Source organism: Eptesicus fuscus, chromosome 5 (genome assembly GCF_027574615.1).
Source record: "Eptesicus fuscus isolate TK198812 chromosome 5, DD_ASM_mEF_20220401, whole genome shotgun sequence".
NCBI lineage: Eukaryota > Metazoa > Chordata > Mammalia > Chiroptera > Vespertilionidae > Eptesicus > Eptesicus fuscus.
The window spans coordinates 26653653-26668797 of NC_072477.1; the positions used below are offsets into that span (position 1 = coordinate 26653653).

The 15145-nt window shown below is 53.3% G+C and overlaps 1 protein-coding gene across 3 annotated transcripts in view; it reads left to right on the forward strand.

Annotated features, from left to right (window-relative positions):
• The window catches only part of ACTN1 (actinin alpha 1), a 94666-nt gene that overhangs the window by 43068 nt on the left and 36453 nt on the right, over nt 1-15145 (forward strand). For all 3 annotated transcript variants that reach the window (XM_008138916.3, XM_008138917.3, XM_008138918.3), the window contains exons 2-3: nt 8431-8545; nt 13378-13497. In XM_008138916.3, the coding sequence (XP_008137138.1) occupies nt 8431-8545; nt 13378-13497 (235 nt within the window). The remainder of the gene's footprint in view (nt 1-8430; nt 8546-13377; nt 13498-15145) is intronic.

Consider the following 15145-nt stretch of genomic DNA (forward strand, 5'->3'; position numbering starts at 1 on the left):
CAGCCTGCAAGGGGCTCGTCTGGGGTTACATAGCTGGAAGGGGTGGAGGGGATCTCTCCGAGGTCACACGCATGCCTGGCTGAGCCAGGGCAGGGCCCAGATTTCCTGACCCCTGTCCTCTGCACAATAACTCCCCTGGAGTGGACCATGGCTGGTGTCCAGTGTGCGGTCCCCGGGGAAGCAGAAGGGTGTGCCAGGAGGGGTGTGGCCAGCACGTGAGCCTGGGGCCTGGTGGCCCACTGCCGCCCCAGTCTCATTTGGCTGCAGGTGGGTTATCTTGTTTACTCGGCTGTAAACCCAATACAATAGAGAAAGCACCTTTGTCAGTGGAGGCTTCTCCGGCGAGGTCAGTCCACCCCGCGTGCACAGCCTGGATTGTGCAAGGAGGCGAGGCAACACCAAATAGGAGAGCGCTCGCTGGGGACAAGGGTCGGAGGAGACCTAACGAACCCCATTTGCAGAGGCCCGGGCCAGGGAGGCGGCAGAAGCCATCCGATTGCATGGCCGGAGCCCAGGCACTGTTTGCATCTGGACGCGCTTTGCTTCGTCACAGTCTCGTGTTTGTGGGATCGCTCACACAGTTTGAAACCCGCGGTACACACAATTTTGTGTCCTGCTTTTTTTGTTAATTACCCAGAAGCCTCTTTCCATAATAATATGTAGTTTCAGAACCCATCATTTTGGCCATGCAAATGTTCCATTAGGTGGATGAGCTGCGTTTACTTAACGAACACTTTATTAATCTAATGTGGGGCTATTGCAGACTTTTGCTTCTCAAGCAGTTCTGGCAAGAACGCTCTCATGCTCATGGCCTTGTCTGTATTTAGTGTCTTTACCCAGGATGGGCTCCCAGCTTTTGGCTGAGGGTTTGTGCCCCTTTTAGTTCCCTGGAGGAGTTGCCTTCCACAGGAGTTGATGCCTCAGCAGCCTGTCCGCTGTGACGTGTGGCGGGCTTTGTCCTGGTTCCCACCCCACCACGGGAATTAGGAACTTACTGTTGCAAATGGAGAAAGTGGAAATTGGTGCCTTTGTTTTAATCCACAAAGCCCGGCGTGGCGCGTGCACTAGTGTGTGCAGCGGTCCTTGATCAGGCCCAAACGCGGGGAGCCCGCCACCCCTCACAGGAAGCCCCGCAGCCTTGCCACCACGCTCCCAGATGGCTGGTGTCGGCCGCGGTCTGTCAGGAGTGTTAGCCGTGCCCGGCACAGCTGTCCGCCAGGGCTTGTTTTCACACACCAGACGTTCCTGTGTGCGTAACTTATTTTCTTAGGAGGCTTAGAAGGAGCTCACGTTTCCTGCTGTAGAACCAGAGACCCTATGAGTCTTAATTCAGAGTTAGCCTGCCGACATCTGCTTGGAGGCTTGTGAGATGTCCTGTGTTTTTTATTTATTTATTTTATTTATTTGTTTATTTATAATTTTAAACTGATTTTTAGAAAGAGAGGAAGGGAAGGAGAGAGAGAGAGAAACATCGAGAATAGACCATCGGTCAGCTGCCTCCTGCACACCCCCTACCAGGGATCGAACCCACCACCCAGGCATGTGCCCTGACTGGGAATGGAACCAGCAACCTTTCGGCGCATGGCACGACGCCCAACCGAGCCACGCCAGCCCGGTCGAGAGGTCTTACTTTTAAATTGTGCCAGCATTTAGAAACTGGCAATTCACGGAGAAGTCCAAGATTCTGGCTCCTCCTCACTGGCAGGCTGGCAACCGAGGGCCCGTGCTCCCACGTGGAGTCAAGGAGAGGCTGCTCCCGTCCCCTCACCACCCTGCCCTGGAACAGAGGCTGCGCGCTCTTGCGGTTTATCCGCTTGCACACGTAGGAGCATTGTATCCTGAGGGGAAAGAAAGGATAGTCCGAGAGGGCCACTGTTTCCACAGCAACGCATGAGCATACATGGAGGTGAGGACTGACCAGTCCTACCTTCTGTCTTACATTTGCCTCTTGTGCTCATTTATTAGGCCTCTTTGTGCCTTAGTTTCCTCATTTATAAAGGGGGAGAAGAATAGCACCTGCCTCACAGTGTGAAGATTCAATGAGTCAGAGGCAAAGGGGGTAAGGCACTCAGAAGAGGGTCTAACACATAGTAAGTGCTCCATAGATGTCAGCTGCGATTGTTACATTATTACTCTTATTTATGGCCTGTGTGTTCGTCTCCCAGTCCAGGTTCTCAATGGGGGGGTGATTTTTGATTGGCACAACTTGAGATGGGGGCATGTTACAGCATCTAGTGAGTAGGGCCCAGGGATTCTGCTAAACATCTGTGATGCATAGGATAGCCCCCCCCACTCCCCCCCCGCCAACAAGTAGCCAACCCAAAATATTAATAATGTTGTTCAGATATTTAATTGTGCGTTCTTGGTCTGAAGGAACTTTTCAAACAAATCTCAGAACCAACTTTTCAAGGGCTGCCTAGGGCTCTTGGATTATCAGAATTATACGGGACCTTACTTATTAGCTCAGCCCCCAGGGGCTTGAATCCTTTCCCAGCCCCCTCACTAAGTACATGCCTTTGGCCGGTAACACACTGTACTTCTAGTTTTGTTCCGTTCTTTATTATTTTAAACTCTAGGCTTCCTTGCGCCTTCCTGTCATCCTAATAAGTATAGCTTTCATCTATTGAGCCTTATGTGTGGGCGATTGTGCATAGCACTTACCATGTCTTGTTGCATTGATCTTCACCACTCTCTGAGGTAGGGTCTAGTACTATACCCATTTTACAGATGTGGAGACTGAGGGTTGGAGAAGGGAAGTCACTTGCCCAAGGTCACTCAGAGCTGGGCCTGGCTCTAGGTCAGCTTTGTTCTAGAATCTACATTCCTCAGCATTGGTGTGAGTTGCCTGCCTTGTTCTGCCTGGGTGTGTGCCCAGCACATGTATTTGCTGTCCATGGGAGGGTCTTTCAGATATTTGAGGTGAGCCCCTGAGTCTTTCTCTCTTCCTGGTGAAAGCCCAGTCCCCAGAGTTCCCCCAGACATGCTTCTGAGCAGCTCACCAAACAGAATGACCTTCCACCTCTGGACACCCACTTGCCTGCCTCTGGGTGCTGCTCCCCTTGCCTCTCTCTGCCAGAGAGGCTGCCCATCCCACGCCAACTCTACCGATGTTCCACCAACTCACACTCCCTGTGCCAGTGCTGGCCAGGGCCGCCCAGACTCCACCTGGCTCGTGTTCTCCCTTTAGTGCCCCGTTTTCAGTGGCGCTCCCCAAGATGCAGCCCACCCTCCCCTCTGGCATTCTCGGTCTTGGTTCTGCTGGGCCCTTCCAGCACCCCACCCGAACCTGCACCTGAAATCCGAATCCTCCTGGTGGAACCGAAAGCGTCTGAGACTGGGAGTCAGGAGGCCGAGTTGTGAACACACCCAGCTGTGTGGCCTGGGGGAAGCCACTCACCCTCTCTGGTCCATGTGTCCCCAGTTGTAACGTGAGAGTTTGACTTCGGTGATGTCTAACATCTCTTCCAGCTCTAACATTCTTTGATGCCACGTGTTGAACAGCATGAACTTGTAATAATTAGAACTTATTATTGTGGTAACAATAATATTAGGTAATTATTCCTGAGCTGGGACTCTGTTCCAGGCCCTCTTTTCAGTGGGTTGTCTCATTAAATCCTCTACCCAACCCCGTGATATTATTGCCCCCATTTCACAAATGAGTACTTTGAGGCAGAGCCATGTTGAGTCACTTACAAGGTTACCATCTGGCTGGAGGTAGATGGAGGCGGGATTTGCATTGTCATCTTTAGAGTGATTTAATCTTTCTGATCACTTGGATTCTTGCTCTGTGGAGTGATCCTGAGGAAGTCCTGTGAACTACAGTGCTGAATGGTTATAATCATTGTCCACTAAAATCTCCTTGATGCCAGATTAGAGATGGGTAGATGTTGCAAGATGAACAGAGGTCTGTGTTCTCTGCCAGCGCCGCCCCCCCCCCCCCCCCCCCATCCAGGTTCCGCAGAGGCTGTGCAGTGGGGCTGGTGGCTGGTGAAACGAGGAGGGAACTAGCCTTTGCTGCAGCCCTGTGAGCACGCCCAGCGCGGTGCCTAAGCCCTTTTCCTGAGAAGCCTCAGCATCCCTGAGCCCATTTCTACAATAGTGAGTCCCCTGCAGGCCCTATCTCCTTTGGCTGTGAGCCAAGGACCCAGCAATGGGGCTCTTAGAGCAAAGGGAAGGCCATGTCGGACAGGTCCTGGTTGGGACTGAGGCAATAAAATGTCCCCTTGTCCTTGATTTGAATGAGGCTGGACCATAGCCTGCTGTGGTAGGGTTGCCCACCACGTTGGGGTGTCTGGACTAGAGGCCATGGGACCCTCTGTCTCCATCTTGAGCCACAGGCATCACTTGTGACTGTTGGCTTTTCCTCCTCGCTGGACCCCTGGGGCACCACGAAGGGGCAGGTGCCCTTCCCTGTCATAAGGTGGGAGCTCAGGTTTTAAGAACAAGGCCTGCCCCGCCCCCCGAGGAGAAGCTGTGTGCTGTGCGTGGAAGTCTGCATTGCGGGCACTGCCCTCTCCCCTCTTGGTGCCCCATCAGCCTCCGCTTGCTGGGGATCCACAAGACCGCTGTCAAAAATCCTAGGCTTCCTACACCCCCACCACGATGTTAGCCCTCTCCCAGAATACATCAGCCTCAGCTCAAAAATAAGACTTTTCTCAGACACACCAGGCATCACCTTGAAAACACGGGGCAGGGATTGCGGAGACGGAGCCCAGGGCAGAGTTGGGTGGCTGGGGGCTGGGAGGAGGGTGTGGGCTGGGAGGACAGGGCAAGCCCTCCGAGACGCATCCATAGAAAGGTTTGTCCTTCTCACCATTTCCTGAGCAGTTTCTAAGTACCAGGCACTTCATACATGTTTCTAGTTAATCCTCCTGGCTTTTACAACGTGCAGTTAACCATCCCCCATTTACTGTTTGGGGAACCGAGGTTTAGGGAGGTTACTCTGAAGGTCACGCAGCTGGTAAATAGTGGGTCTGGGCATTGAACCCAGATCTGGTGCACCCAGAAGAGCATGATTCTTTTTAAATTAATTTTTATTGATTGATTTGGGGGTGGGGGGAGAGGAGAGAGTGCGCGTGAGAGAAACATTGATTCGTTGTTCCGTTTATTTATGCATTCATTGATTGATTCCTGTATGTGTCCTGACCTGCGATTGAACGCGTAACCTTGGTGCACCAGCATGATGCTCTAACCACCCGACGACCCAGCCGGGGCTGGGAAGTGCCTGTTCGTAATCACTGAATTGCCCCCACCATCTTCTCCTTAGGCCTGAGCTTCCCTGTAGGAGCTGCTTCCTAGGGGAACTCTCTTACTTGGATGGTGCTCAGAGGTCCCATCAGGGCCGTCCCCTGAGGGGGCCAGGGGCGGGGCCTTGGAGGTTTTAGCCCAGAGCAGGCCCGAGCCCTCAGAACCAGGCTTTGCATGGGAGACCTGAGCAAACACAGGTGCGGTCTGTCTCCAGGCGGGGAGTCCGGCTTCTCCCGGAAATGAGGCAGGCTGCTTTCAACAGCACTTTTCCTCTTGCAAAGCAGTGTCTTCTTACAAAAGCGGCCTCTTCCCCTTTCCTCACACCCCAGCCCTCGCTCCATGACTTGAGTGATGACCAGAGAGGTCCCCCAGCCCCCACCTGTGGGGATGCAGGCGATTCCCAGCAGGACCGCGGCCACTGGACCTGAGACCAGCCCTTTGAGTTGCTGGACGATCCCACTCCCCTTGAGTCCCCAGGCAGAGGCGGGGCCTGGAAGGGAGATGAGAGCAAGGTGCTCTGGTGATACAGATGGTGGTGGTCATAAAGGCGCCCCACCCCACGAATGGTGATGACACTGGCAGGAGTGCATATATGGACAGATGGCAAGTAGGAGAGAATATGGGACTACAAAATAAATTATTTTAAAGGTTTAGAAACTCATATTTTTTACAACAAAATGAAAATAAAAGCCACTGCACCCTGCCTTCTCTGCCAGTTTTGTGAGGCCAGCACCAGAGGAAGGGCACCCAGTAGATACTCTTACCTGTCTTGCCACACCCCCTTTCCTCTGAGCTGTGTTCTGCTCCCCGAGGTCCCTGAGAGCCTGTCCGGCCCATCACCCCCTGCTGATACCATTCAGCATCACTCTCAGGTGCGGTTGGATCTTCCAGGACCTTCCTCCTTTTTGCATGGGTTCCCTACTTGCTCCTTCATTCAGTTGTTTGACTTTTACATCTACTAGAATGTTCGCCGCACAAGGCAGGGTTTTTTGCTGTTTCTTCACTGCTGTGTTCCCGACTTTGTGCCGCGGGACTCTAGGGAGAGCATTGAGTCCGTGCCAGTCTGGACGTATGGGACTGATAAGTGGCCAGGCAAGGACCGTGCAGGAGGACATGGGCAGTGATGGAGTGGGTGCAGGATGCTCTGGGTTCTGTGCCCCCAACCCAGACATGGTGGGTGGCTGTCAAGAAAGCTTCCTGGAAGAGTGGTATCTTAACCTGATCTTGAAAGATGAGTTAGCCGAAGCTGGTTTGGCTCAGTGGATGAGCGTCGGCCTGCGGACTGAAAGGTCCCAGGTTCGATTCCCGTCAAGGGCATGTACCTTGGTTGCGGGCACATCCCCAGTGGGGGGTGTGCAGGAGGCAGCTGATCGATGTTTCTCTCTCATCGATGTTTCTAACTCTCTATCCCTCTCCCTTCCTCTCTGTAAAAAATCAATAAAATATATTAAAAAAAAACAAAACAACAAAGATATAAACTGCATGGAAATTAAACAAAAAGAAAGAAAGAAAGATGAGTTAGCCAAACATGACATAGAGGAAATTCCAGGCTGATGAATCAATCAGAATATGCCCCCTGCCCACCTCCAGTCTGGGTGCCAGTCTTTCCAAAGACTGCCCCTGTGTGGACTGCCATCTCTCCTCCTCGCTCACAGACTCTTCAGCTCTTGCTTACAACGCTAGCAGCCATTTCTTTTCCCCCAGTAATCGCTGGTGTGGCATTCCTCCCTGCCCCCGCCCATCCATTGCCACTTCACATTGGAGTTCCCTGGGACAAGAGGAAGTGGTGGTGGGGGTCATGGGTCTGGTGACCTTTCCAAGGAGGGGAGTGTATCTCTAGTGTGGCTGCTGCTGTTACAGAGAATAATGCACTGCTCATCATTGCAACTTTGAGGACAGGTGGGAGGAGAGCTGCCTGGGGTGCTGTGGGGACTGAATGAACATTGGCCCTTGAGCCCCCATGTAGCTGTGAGTGCCATTTGGTGCAGAGAAGTCTGGAGTTGCCGAGGAATAGGTTGGATCTGAAGCGGGAAGTGCTTATCTCTGTTTCCCACGGAACGTGACAGCTGGGGAGAGACACGTGCCCAAGTTGTAGAAGGGACATTACAAAATGAAAATGCACACTTTTCTCTGTTGTTATCTTTTTCCTTGTTTGAGTCACCAGGGGGTGCTGTTGGCACAGGACAGCTTGGTTGTGGCCTGCCTGATCATCTGCTTAAATATAGAAAGTTTCAATAAAGATTTAAAATAAATAAATATATATAGCGTCAATGTTGCTGTTTCTCCCCACAGACTAGAACATTCAACACCGATGGTCTTTCATTTAGGCTCCTTATATTCCCTTTCTGGAATTCTTCGTATTTTTGAAGCTTAAGGTGCTTTTATCCCCCATCCCAAAGACACGGGCATACACATTGGGGTATTTACCTGTCTCTCTCCTTGTCCTGACACTGTGATTCTGAACTGTGTGCCTAACCAAACTGATGAATCCTTTTACTCAGGTAGCTGCTGAGTATACTATGATTTCATAAACCAATTTACCCTATGGTATTCCCCCCCCCCCCCCCCCCCCCATGGTATTAATAAGGCTTTATATATTACCTCTGGGGTACTTCGCCTTAAAACTATGACGATTGCACTGACTGGTTTTGCTCAGTGGGTAGAGTGTTGGCCTACAGACTGAAGGGTCACAGGTTCGATCCCCGGTCCCTTAAGGGCATGTACCTTGGTTGCAGGTTTGATCCCTGGCCCCTGTTGGGGTGCATGCAGGAAGCAGCCAATTGATGTGTCTCTCTCACACTGATGTTTCTCTCTCTCCCTCCACCCCCGTCTCCTCCCACCCTTCCACTCTGTCTGAAAATCAATAGAAAAAATATCCTCGGGTTAGGAGTAAAAAAATAAAAACAACAACAATAGAAAACGACGGAGATTGAAACTAAGCCTTAAAATTAGGAAGTAAATGAGTGGCACTAATAAATGTGGGGGGAGATGATGTTTTGGAAGAAGGCCCAGAGGGGAGGCGTTAAAGGAGGGTGCTGCTTTGTCCGTCCCCCTGTTCCCACCCGTGCCTTATATAGAACAACCAAAGAGATGGTGTGAGGCAGGTGGGCCCTGGGACCCGGGGAGGCCCCTGTGAGGGCCTCAGCGACCATGTGACTTAACACTCGTCTCTCCTTTGCCTAGACGTTCACGGCGTGGTGCAACTCCCACCTCCGCAAGGCCGGGACGCAGATCGAGAACATCGAGGAGGACTTCCGGGACGGCCTGAAGCTCATGCTGCTGCTGGAGGTCATCTCAGGTGAGGTGGGCCCCTGGCCCTGGGAGCTGCAGCCGGGCAGGGCCATCCTGGCCCAGATCAGGTGCTGCCCGCTGGGCCTGCCACTCTGGGAACGCTTCCCTGGCACCCACCCCGCTGCTGCTCTGCCTTGGTCACGGCTAGCTCAAGGCTTCCGAAAGAAGTTGGGGTGACGTGTGAATCAGACCAGGAGACTGCTGCCCATCATCTGTGTGTCCTTGGACAAGTCGCTGCCTTTTCGCCTCAGCACCCTTATTTGCAAGAAGAGGGGGTTTGAGAGATGGCCTCTGAGGTCCCTTCTCCAAAATGCTAGGATTCTGTGGTCCAGAACGCAACCACGGCTACACCTAAAACCTTGGCTCCACGGCAACCTCTCGGCCTAAAGCCACAGGATCCCAGTCCCTCTCTGGACCCCCAGCTTGGAATGTGGATGTCCAGGTGTCTTGGAGGGACGGCTCCCCTTGAACGCGCTCCTCGGCTTTCTTGTGAATACCTTCCTCCACCTCCTGTTAAGGTTGGTGGTCCTCAGTATTCTAGCCGTGGTTCACCCTGGGCACCCTCAGGTGCTCCCTTCATTTGACCTTCCACGTGGTGCCAGTGAGTCCCAGACCTCGTCTCAGTCTAGCCTTCTCCCTCAAGCCCCTTCTTAAATGCTGACCTGCCCTGGGCATCTCCACCCAGATGTCCCCCAGGTCCACTCAGTGTGTCCAAAACTGTGCTTACCACTCCTGGCCCCAGCAGACCTTTTTCCTTCTGCAGTCTCTGTCCTGTTCCCCTAAACCAGTGATGGCGAACCTATGACACACGTGTCAGCACTGACACGCGTAGCCATTTCTGATGACACGCGGCCGCAGAGGCGGCCGCATGCCGAGGATGAAACATTTGCTGCCCCTGAGGATGAAACATTTGCGAAATAATGTTTTTTCCTCAAAGTGACACACTACCGGAGTTATGCTCAGTTTTTTGGCGAAGTTTGACACACCAAGCTCAAAAGGTTGCCCATCACTGCCCTAAACCTAATGTAGGAATCAGGCAGCTCTGCCTCTGCTCTTCTTTCCAACTTGGCATTCAAGCTCCATACATGTTATCTCCATCCATACATGTTATCTCCTCCTGTTACTGGCTACCGTGTGTCCTTGTGGACCTCACCTAGTTGATGCCACAGAGGCCCTCGGAAACCTCCTCTGCTCCTCCCGACCCAGCAGTCCATCATCACACCGCCGCCAGAGGGTCCGTGCAGCAGCCCATATATGGTCAGGCTGTTCCCTGCTGGAAACCCTTCGGCGCCTCCCCAGGGCTTTGCGCCCGCCCGCAGCCCACATTCCTTAGCACAGCTTGCAGGAGCCTTCGTGAGCTGGCACCTGCTTTGGTTTCAGCTAGCTTTTCCCAAAAAGGGCTCGGTCCTCAGGCCCCCTGCCACACTGGAGACATTCGGTCCTCCCTGCATTCCGTGCTAACTGCCTTTTTTTTTTTTAAACCCCAATACTTTTTTTCTATTTCCCTTGCAGATGAAATCGGTGTGTGTGTGGTGGGGGGGTGGGTAGTAAAAAAAAAAAAAAAAAAAAAAAATAAATATATATAACATAAAACTTACCATTTTGACCATTAAAAAAATCTTATTGATTGATTTTAGAGAGAGAGAGGGGAGAGAGAAACATCCATTTATTGTTCCACTCATTCATGCTTCATTGGTTGATTCTTATATGTGCCCTGACCAGGGATTGAACCCACCGCCTTGTGTATCGGGATGATGCTCTAACCAACTGAACTCCCTGGCCGGGGCCTGACCATTTTTAAGGGTACAGTTTAGTGGCATTTAGTACATTCACGTTGTTGTGCACCCATCACCACCATCCGTCTCCAGAACTGAAAGTCCATATTCCTTAAATGCTAACTCCCCATTCCTCCACCCCCCAGCCCCCAACAGCCACCATTCTACTTTCTGTCTCTGATGTGACTACTCTGGGAACCGCACATTAGTGGAATCATACAGTATTTGTCCTCTTGTGACTGGCTTATTTCCTTTAGCATAAGGTCTTCCAGTTTATCCATGTTACGGCATGGGTTAGAATTTCCTTCCCTTTTTTTTTAGGCTGAGTAATATTCCATTGCTCAGAAGTGGAATTGTTGGATAATATGGAAATTCCATGCTTAAGTTATTTAAAAATTTATTATTTTAATCCTTACCTGAAGATGACGATTAAAATAATAAAATTTTTAATGGATTTTTTATTTCACTTTTATTTTTTTATAGAGTAAGGGAGAGAGAGAGGAGAGAGACATTGATGTGAGAGAAATGTGATCGGTTGTCTCCTGTACATTTCCTTTTTAGCGTGCGGGACGATATTCCAGCCAACGTAGCCACCAGGCCGGGGCAGTGTTTAAGTTTTTAGGAACTGCCTTACTGTTTTCTCCAATGACCTGTTAGTCTATTCTTCTCTACCAACCTCCCCTCCCAGCATTTATTAGTTTGAATATTTTCTTAGTTTAAGAACACCAACCAACCAACCTAGCATTGTTGTTTTTTTTCATTCTCTCAAACTCAGCTCAGGGGTTTTCTCCAGGAATTCTTCCCTGCCCACCCCCACCCCCAATTTGAGTGGCTGCCCTCCTCCAGGCTCCAATGGCACCCCATTAATTTCTCTGTTGTGTCATTTGCCATGTGGTTTAGTCATTGAGGCTCACTGGTCTCCCCCCCCGCCCCCCCACTCCACCCTGAGCTCCTGTGGCAGGGACAGCCTCATCTCTGTGTCCCAGGTGCTTAGAACTGTACTTGGCATGGAGGTGACACTCGGCAGACGGCCGAGTGACCAGGTGCCCCGCACCGGGCTTTTCTGTGTAACCACCAGTGCGTCCCCGCTGAATGGCGGCCTGCGCCCAAGGAGGACTTGTGCATGGCTGTCAGGCGGGCTCGTCTCTTTCCAGAGGCTCGCGGAGACCGAGTCACCCACGCCTCTGGAGATGGGTGGGATGACGAGAAGGAAGGAGGTGCTGCCTGCAGAGATCCTCGAAGTGTGGTCCCTGGAGCACCCACACCAGGATCAGAGGCCCCACCCAGACCTCCTGAATCAGAAACTAGGAGCAGGGGGAGCGGCTGGACATCTGTCGTTAGCTGGTGCTCCAGGTGGTTTTGTGCTGACTGAAGTTTGAAAACCGCTGGCCTTGCTCAGGCTCAGCAGGGCTGAGGGCTGAGGGCTGGGGCGTAGCTGGAGCAGCCCCGCAGTGGTGGGAGGGAATGGGGGTAGTGGTAGCGGTGGCACGTGGCACTGTCTCCATCCAGCCCATGGGAGGGAGCCCCTGTGGTTTCTCATCTGCTCAGGAGGATGGTGGGTGCCTTGCTGGAGAGGCAGGGCAGTGGCCACAGCCTGGGGAGAGCCACACGTGGAAAGTCTTGACTTAATAATGATCCAGCTGTGCCTCCCTGGGAGCTGCCGGGCCAAATGACATCTGCGGCAGGAAAGCTGGGAGCCCCCTGCAGACGTGCTATGCTGACAGGGTGGGCCCGGCCCAGCCCCGAGCCTCCTCAGCCAGGCTACTGACATGCCTGAGGGCGGGGCTCCGGGCTGGGGACCGTGACAGTTGCAAGGCCCTGAGTTCCAGGCTCTCGGATGGTGGTTCTCAGCCTTTGGGGGTTTGTGGCCGTTTAGACGCCGAGAGCGGTGTTCCTTCCCCAGGTTTGGGCGCGTGAGTTGCACATAAAAATTTGTCAAGTAGTTTCAGGAGGTTTCTGGAGGCCACTGTTCTGGGATGATGCCCTGAATGGGGTATTTGGAGAACCAGCTCCCCCGCCCGCCCCCCCCCCCCCCCCGTTTCCACGCAGCTTCTGGCCCTGAAACCTGAGCAGCAGAAGCGCCCACGTGGAAGGTGGAGATCGGGCTGTGGGGAGTGGCTGGAAGGTGGAGATCGGGGTGTGGGGAGTGGCTGGAAGGTGGAGATCGGGGTGTGGGGAGTGGCTGGAAGGTGGAGATCGGGGTGTGGGGAGTGGCTGGAAGGTGGAGATCGGGGTGTGGGGAGTGGCTGGAAGGTGGAATTCAGGGTGTGGGGAGTGGCTGGAAGGTGGAGATCGGGGTGTGGGGAGTGGCTGGAAGGTGGAGATCGGGGTGTGGGGAGTGGCGGCTGAGTGTGGGTGGGGGTTGAATTGGAGCTGAGCCGCGGGTGCCCACCAGAGGCAGTACCGGGACGAGAGCCCTGTTTGTCCAATGAGGGCGGGATGCTGTGGGCAGCTCCATGGGAACCCCCTGGGAACTTTTGCACAATACTCTGGAGTGACCCACACCCTCTCCCAGGCCCAGGCTAGACCGGATGGAGTTCGGGGCCTTCACATGTGCTGTTCCTTCTGCCTTGATCGCTGTTCCCTGCCGTCGAGGCCTGGCTGTCCTCCCTCTCGGCGGCCCTCTCCTGCACTCTGAGACTCCTCTTCCTCCTGCCCGCCCCTCCTCTTCTGCAGCCTCTTTTTAGGCAATTATTTTAAGCTTTTCTCTGTCTTGGTATTTGTATATATTTATTTGTGTGTTTCTCTACCGAACATCTGTCTCTCTTCCTGGGCCATAAGTACACGAGGGCAGGAAATGGTTTTGTTCACCCCCGTATTCCTGGCGCCCTGCCAAGTCCCTGACACACGTTAGGGGCTTCATGCAGAATTGTTGAGTGGACGCAAGCGGTTAGGTCCGAGACGTGGGAGAAAGAAGAGCCACGGTGGGCGCTCCCTCTCATTCCCTGCCCGGTGACACGTGAGCGTCCGGCGGAGATGTGCCCCGGATGAGGGTGCTGGGAGAGCAGCCCCGGCTTGTGGCTGTTACCTCACCTGCCCTTTCCCGCTCTCGGTCTGTATTCAGGTGAGCGCCTGGCCAAGCCGGAGAGAGGCAAGATGCGGGTGCACAAGATCTCCAATGTCAACAAGGCCCTGGACTTCATCGCCAGCAAGGGGGTCAAGCTGGTATCCATTGGAGCCGAAGGTGAGTCCGGCCGGCCCTCGGGCTGCCCCTCAGAGACTGAGCTTGTGCTCCCCTGGGCCTTTTCTACCCTGACTCCTGCGCCCACACATCCAGGGGGCACTGGGAAGTGGGGCTCCCAACACTTCCATCTGGTTGACCTCATGTCACATGATTCTTCATGTAACAACAGTACCTTCCATCCGAGCTCAGCCTCCTCCACCTGTCCGTCCGCTCCTGGCAAACAAAAGTCCACTCCCTGGTGCACCCCTCGACACCCCTCAGCCAGTCCCAGCGCGGGGGAACCCTGTGTGTGCAGTGCCGCCTTCCTCGTCTGCAGGCCTGGCTGCACTTCGCTGCCCAAGGTGGAGAGTTCTGTGGGCTGCGGAGAGGGTGCAGATACCGGTGGGTGGAGGGCGAAGCTGCCCGGAGGCTCCACGGCCCGGAAGGCTGATGCCCACAAGCCTTTAGGAACATTCTTAATAGCATTTTCCCGCAGAGGAGCTTCTTAGCTCTTTTTCCTTCACTGAAAAAAATGGTTAAGGCTCAGTTGAAACCATGATCAGCACCTTCCTAATGGTTAAGGGGAGGTGGCACTGCTTCTGTGTGCAGTGCGGTGGCTCTGAAGGGTTGGGGGAGGGCCCGGCGATTAGATTAGAATGAGCACGCCCCGTCTGGACTGTGTCGGGCGGATTCAGCAAGTGTGTATCGGGCACCTGCTGTGTGTGCCAGAGATCGAAAGATAAATAAGATGCAGTCTCCGTTCGTTCATTCGTTCATTCACTCGTTCGTTCACGATATGGCCCTGGCTGTGATTACTGAGGACTTCCCCTGTGGCAGGTACCGTGCACCAGTGCTCTCACTTAATCCTCACACCAGCCCCATGCGGTGGCTCTAATTACTGCTTCCATTTCATGAAAAGAAAACAGATGCCTCAGTAGATTAGGTAACTTGCTCAAGGTCCCATCCTGAGTGGCAAAGCCAGAACTCAAGCCCGGGTCTGCGGGACCCCGGAGAGTGGCCTTTCCTTGAGGAGGGGGGCCTGGCTTCAGCCAGTCCACAGGAGCAGGGCTCTTCCCGGGTTGATGACCTTCAAGCCCCCCTCCTCCTTTCTCTAGAAATCGAAGGATTTTTGTGTTGCTCCATCAAACCAAGAGCCTTTGGCACAAGGGTCTGCAAGTCACAGTCCATGAGGTCGAAACTGGCCGGCGCGGGTTTTTGTAAATATTGGAACTCAGCCACACTGTTTGTTTACAGACTGTCCTCGCTGCTTGCTGCTATGAGGGAGAGTTGAGTAGCTGTGACAGAGACCGTTTGGCCTTCAGAGCCAAAAACGTTTGCTCTCCGGCCCTTGACAGAAAAGTTTGCTGACTCCTGCCTATCGGGCTAGCTTGAGGCAGTCACTGGTGTCCCAGCACCCCTCAGCTGCCTTCTACACCCTTGTGGCCCCAGCTCCCTGCAGTGTGATGCACACAGTAGGTGCTTAGTAAGTGTATGAAGGACTTGCACATAGCAGGGCAATTTGTGAGTGGGAAGAGGTTCTCTGCCTTTTAATAAGAAAAAAGAATAGTTTGTGCTATCAGGGAGGGAACAGAGTCTTGGCAGAACAAGTTTTCACTGGGCAGAGGTGAGGAGCCAAAGAAACTGCTGCTCAGGTGATCTGGTGCAGGAT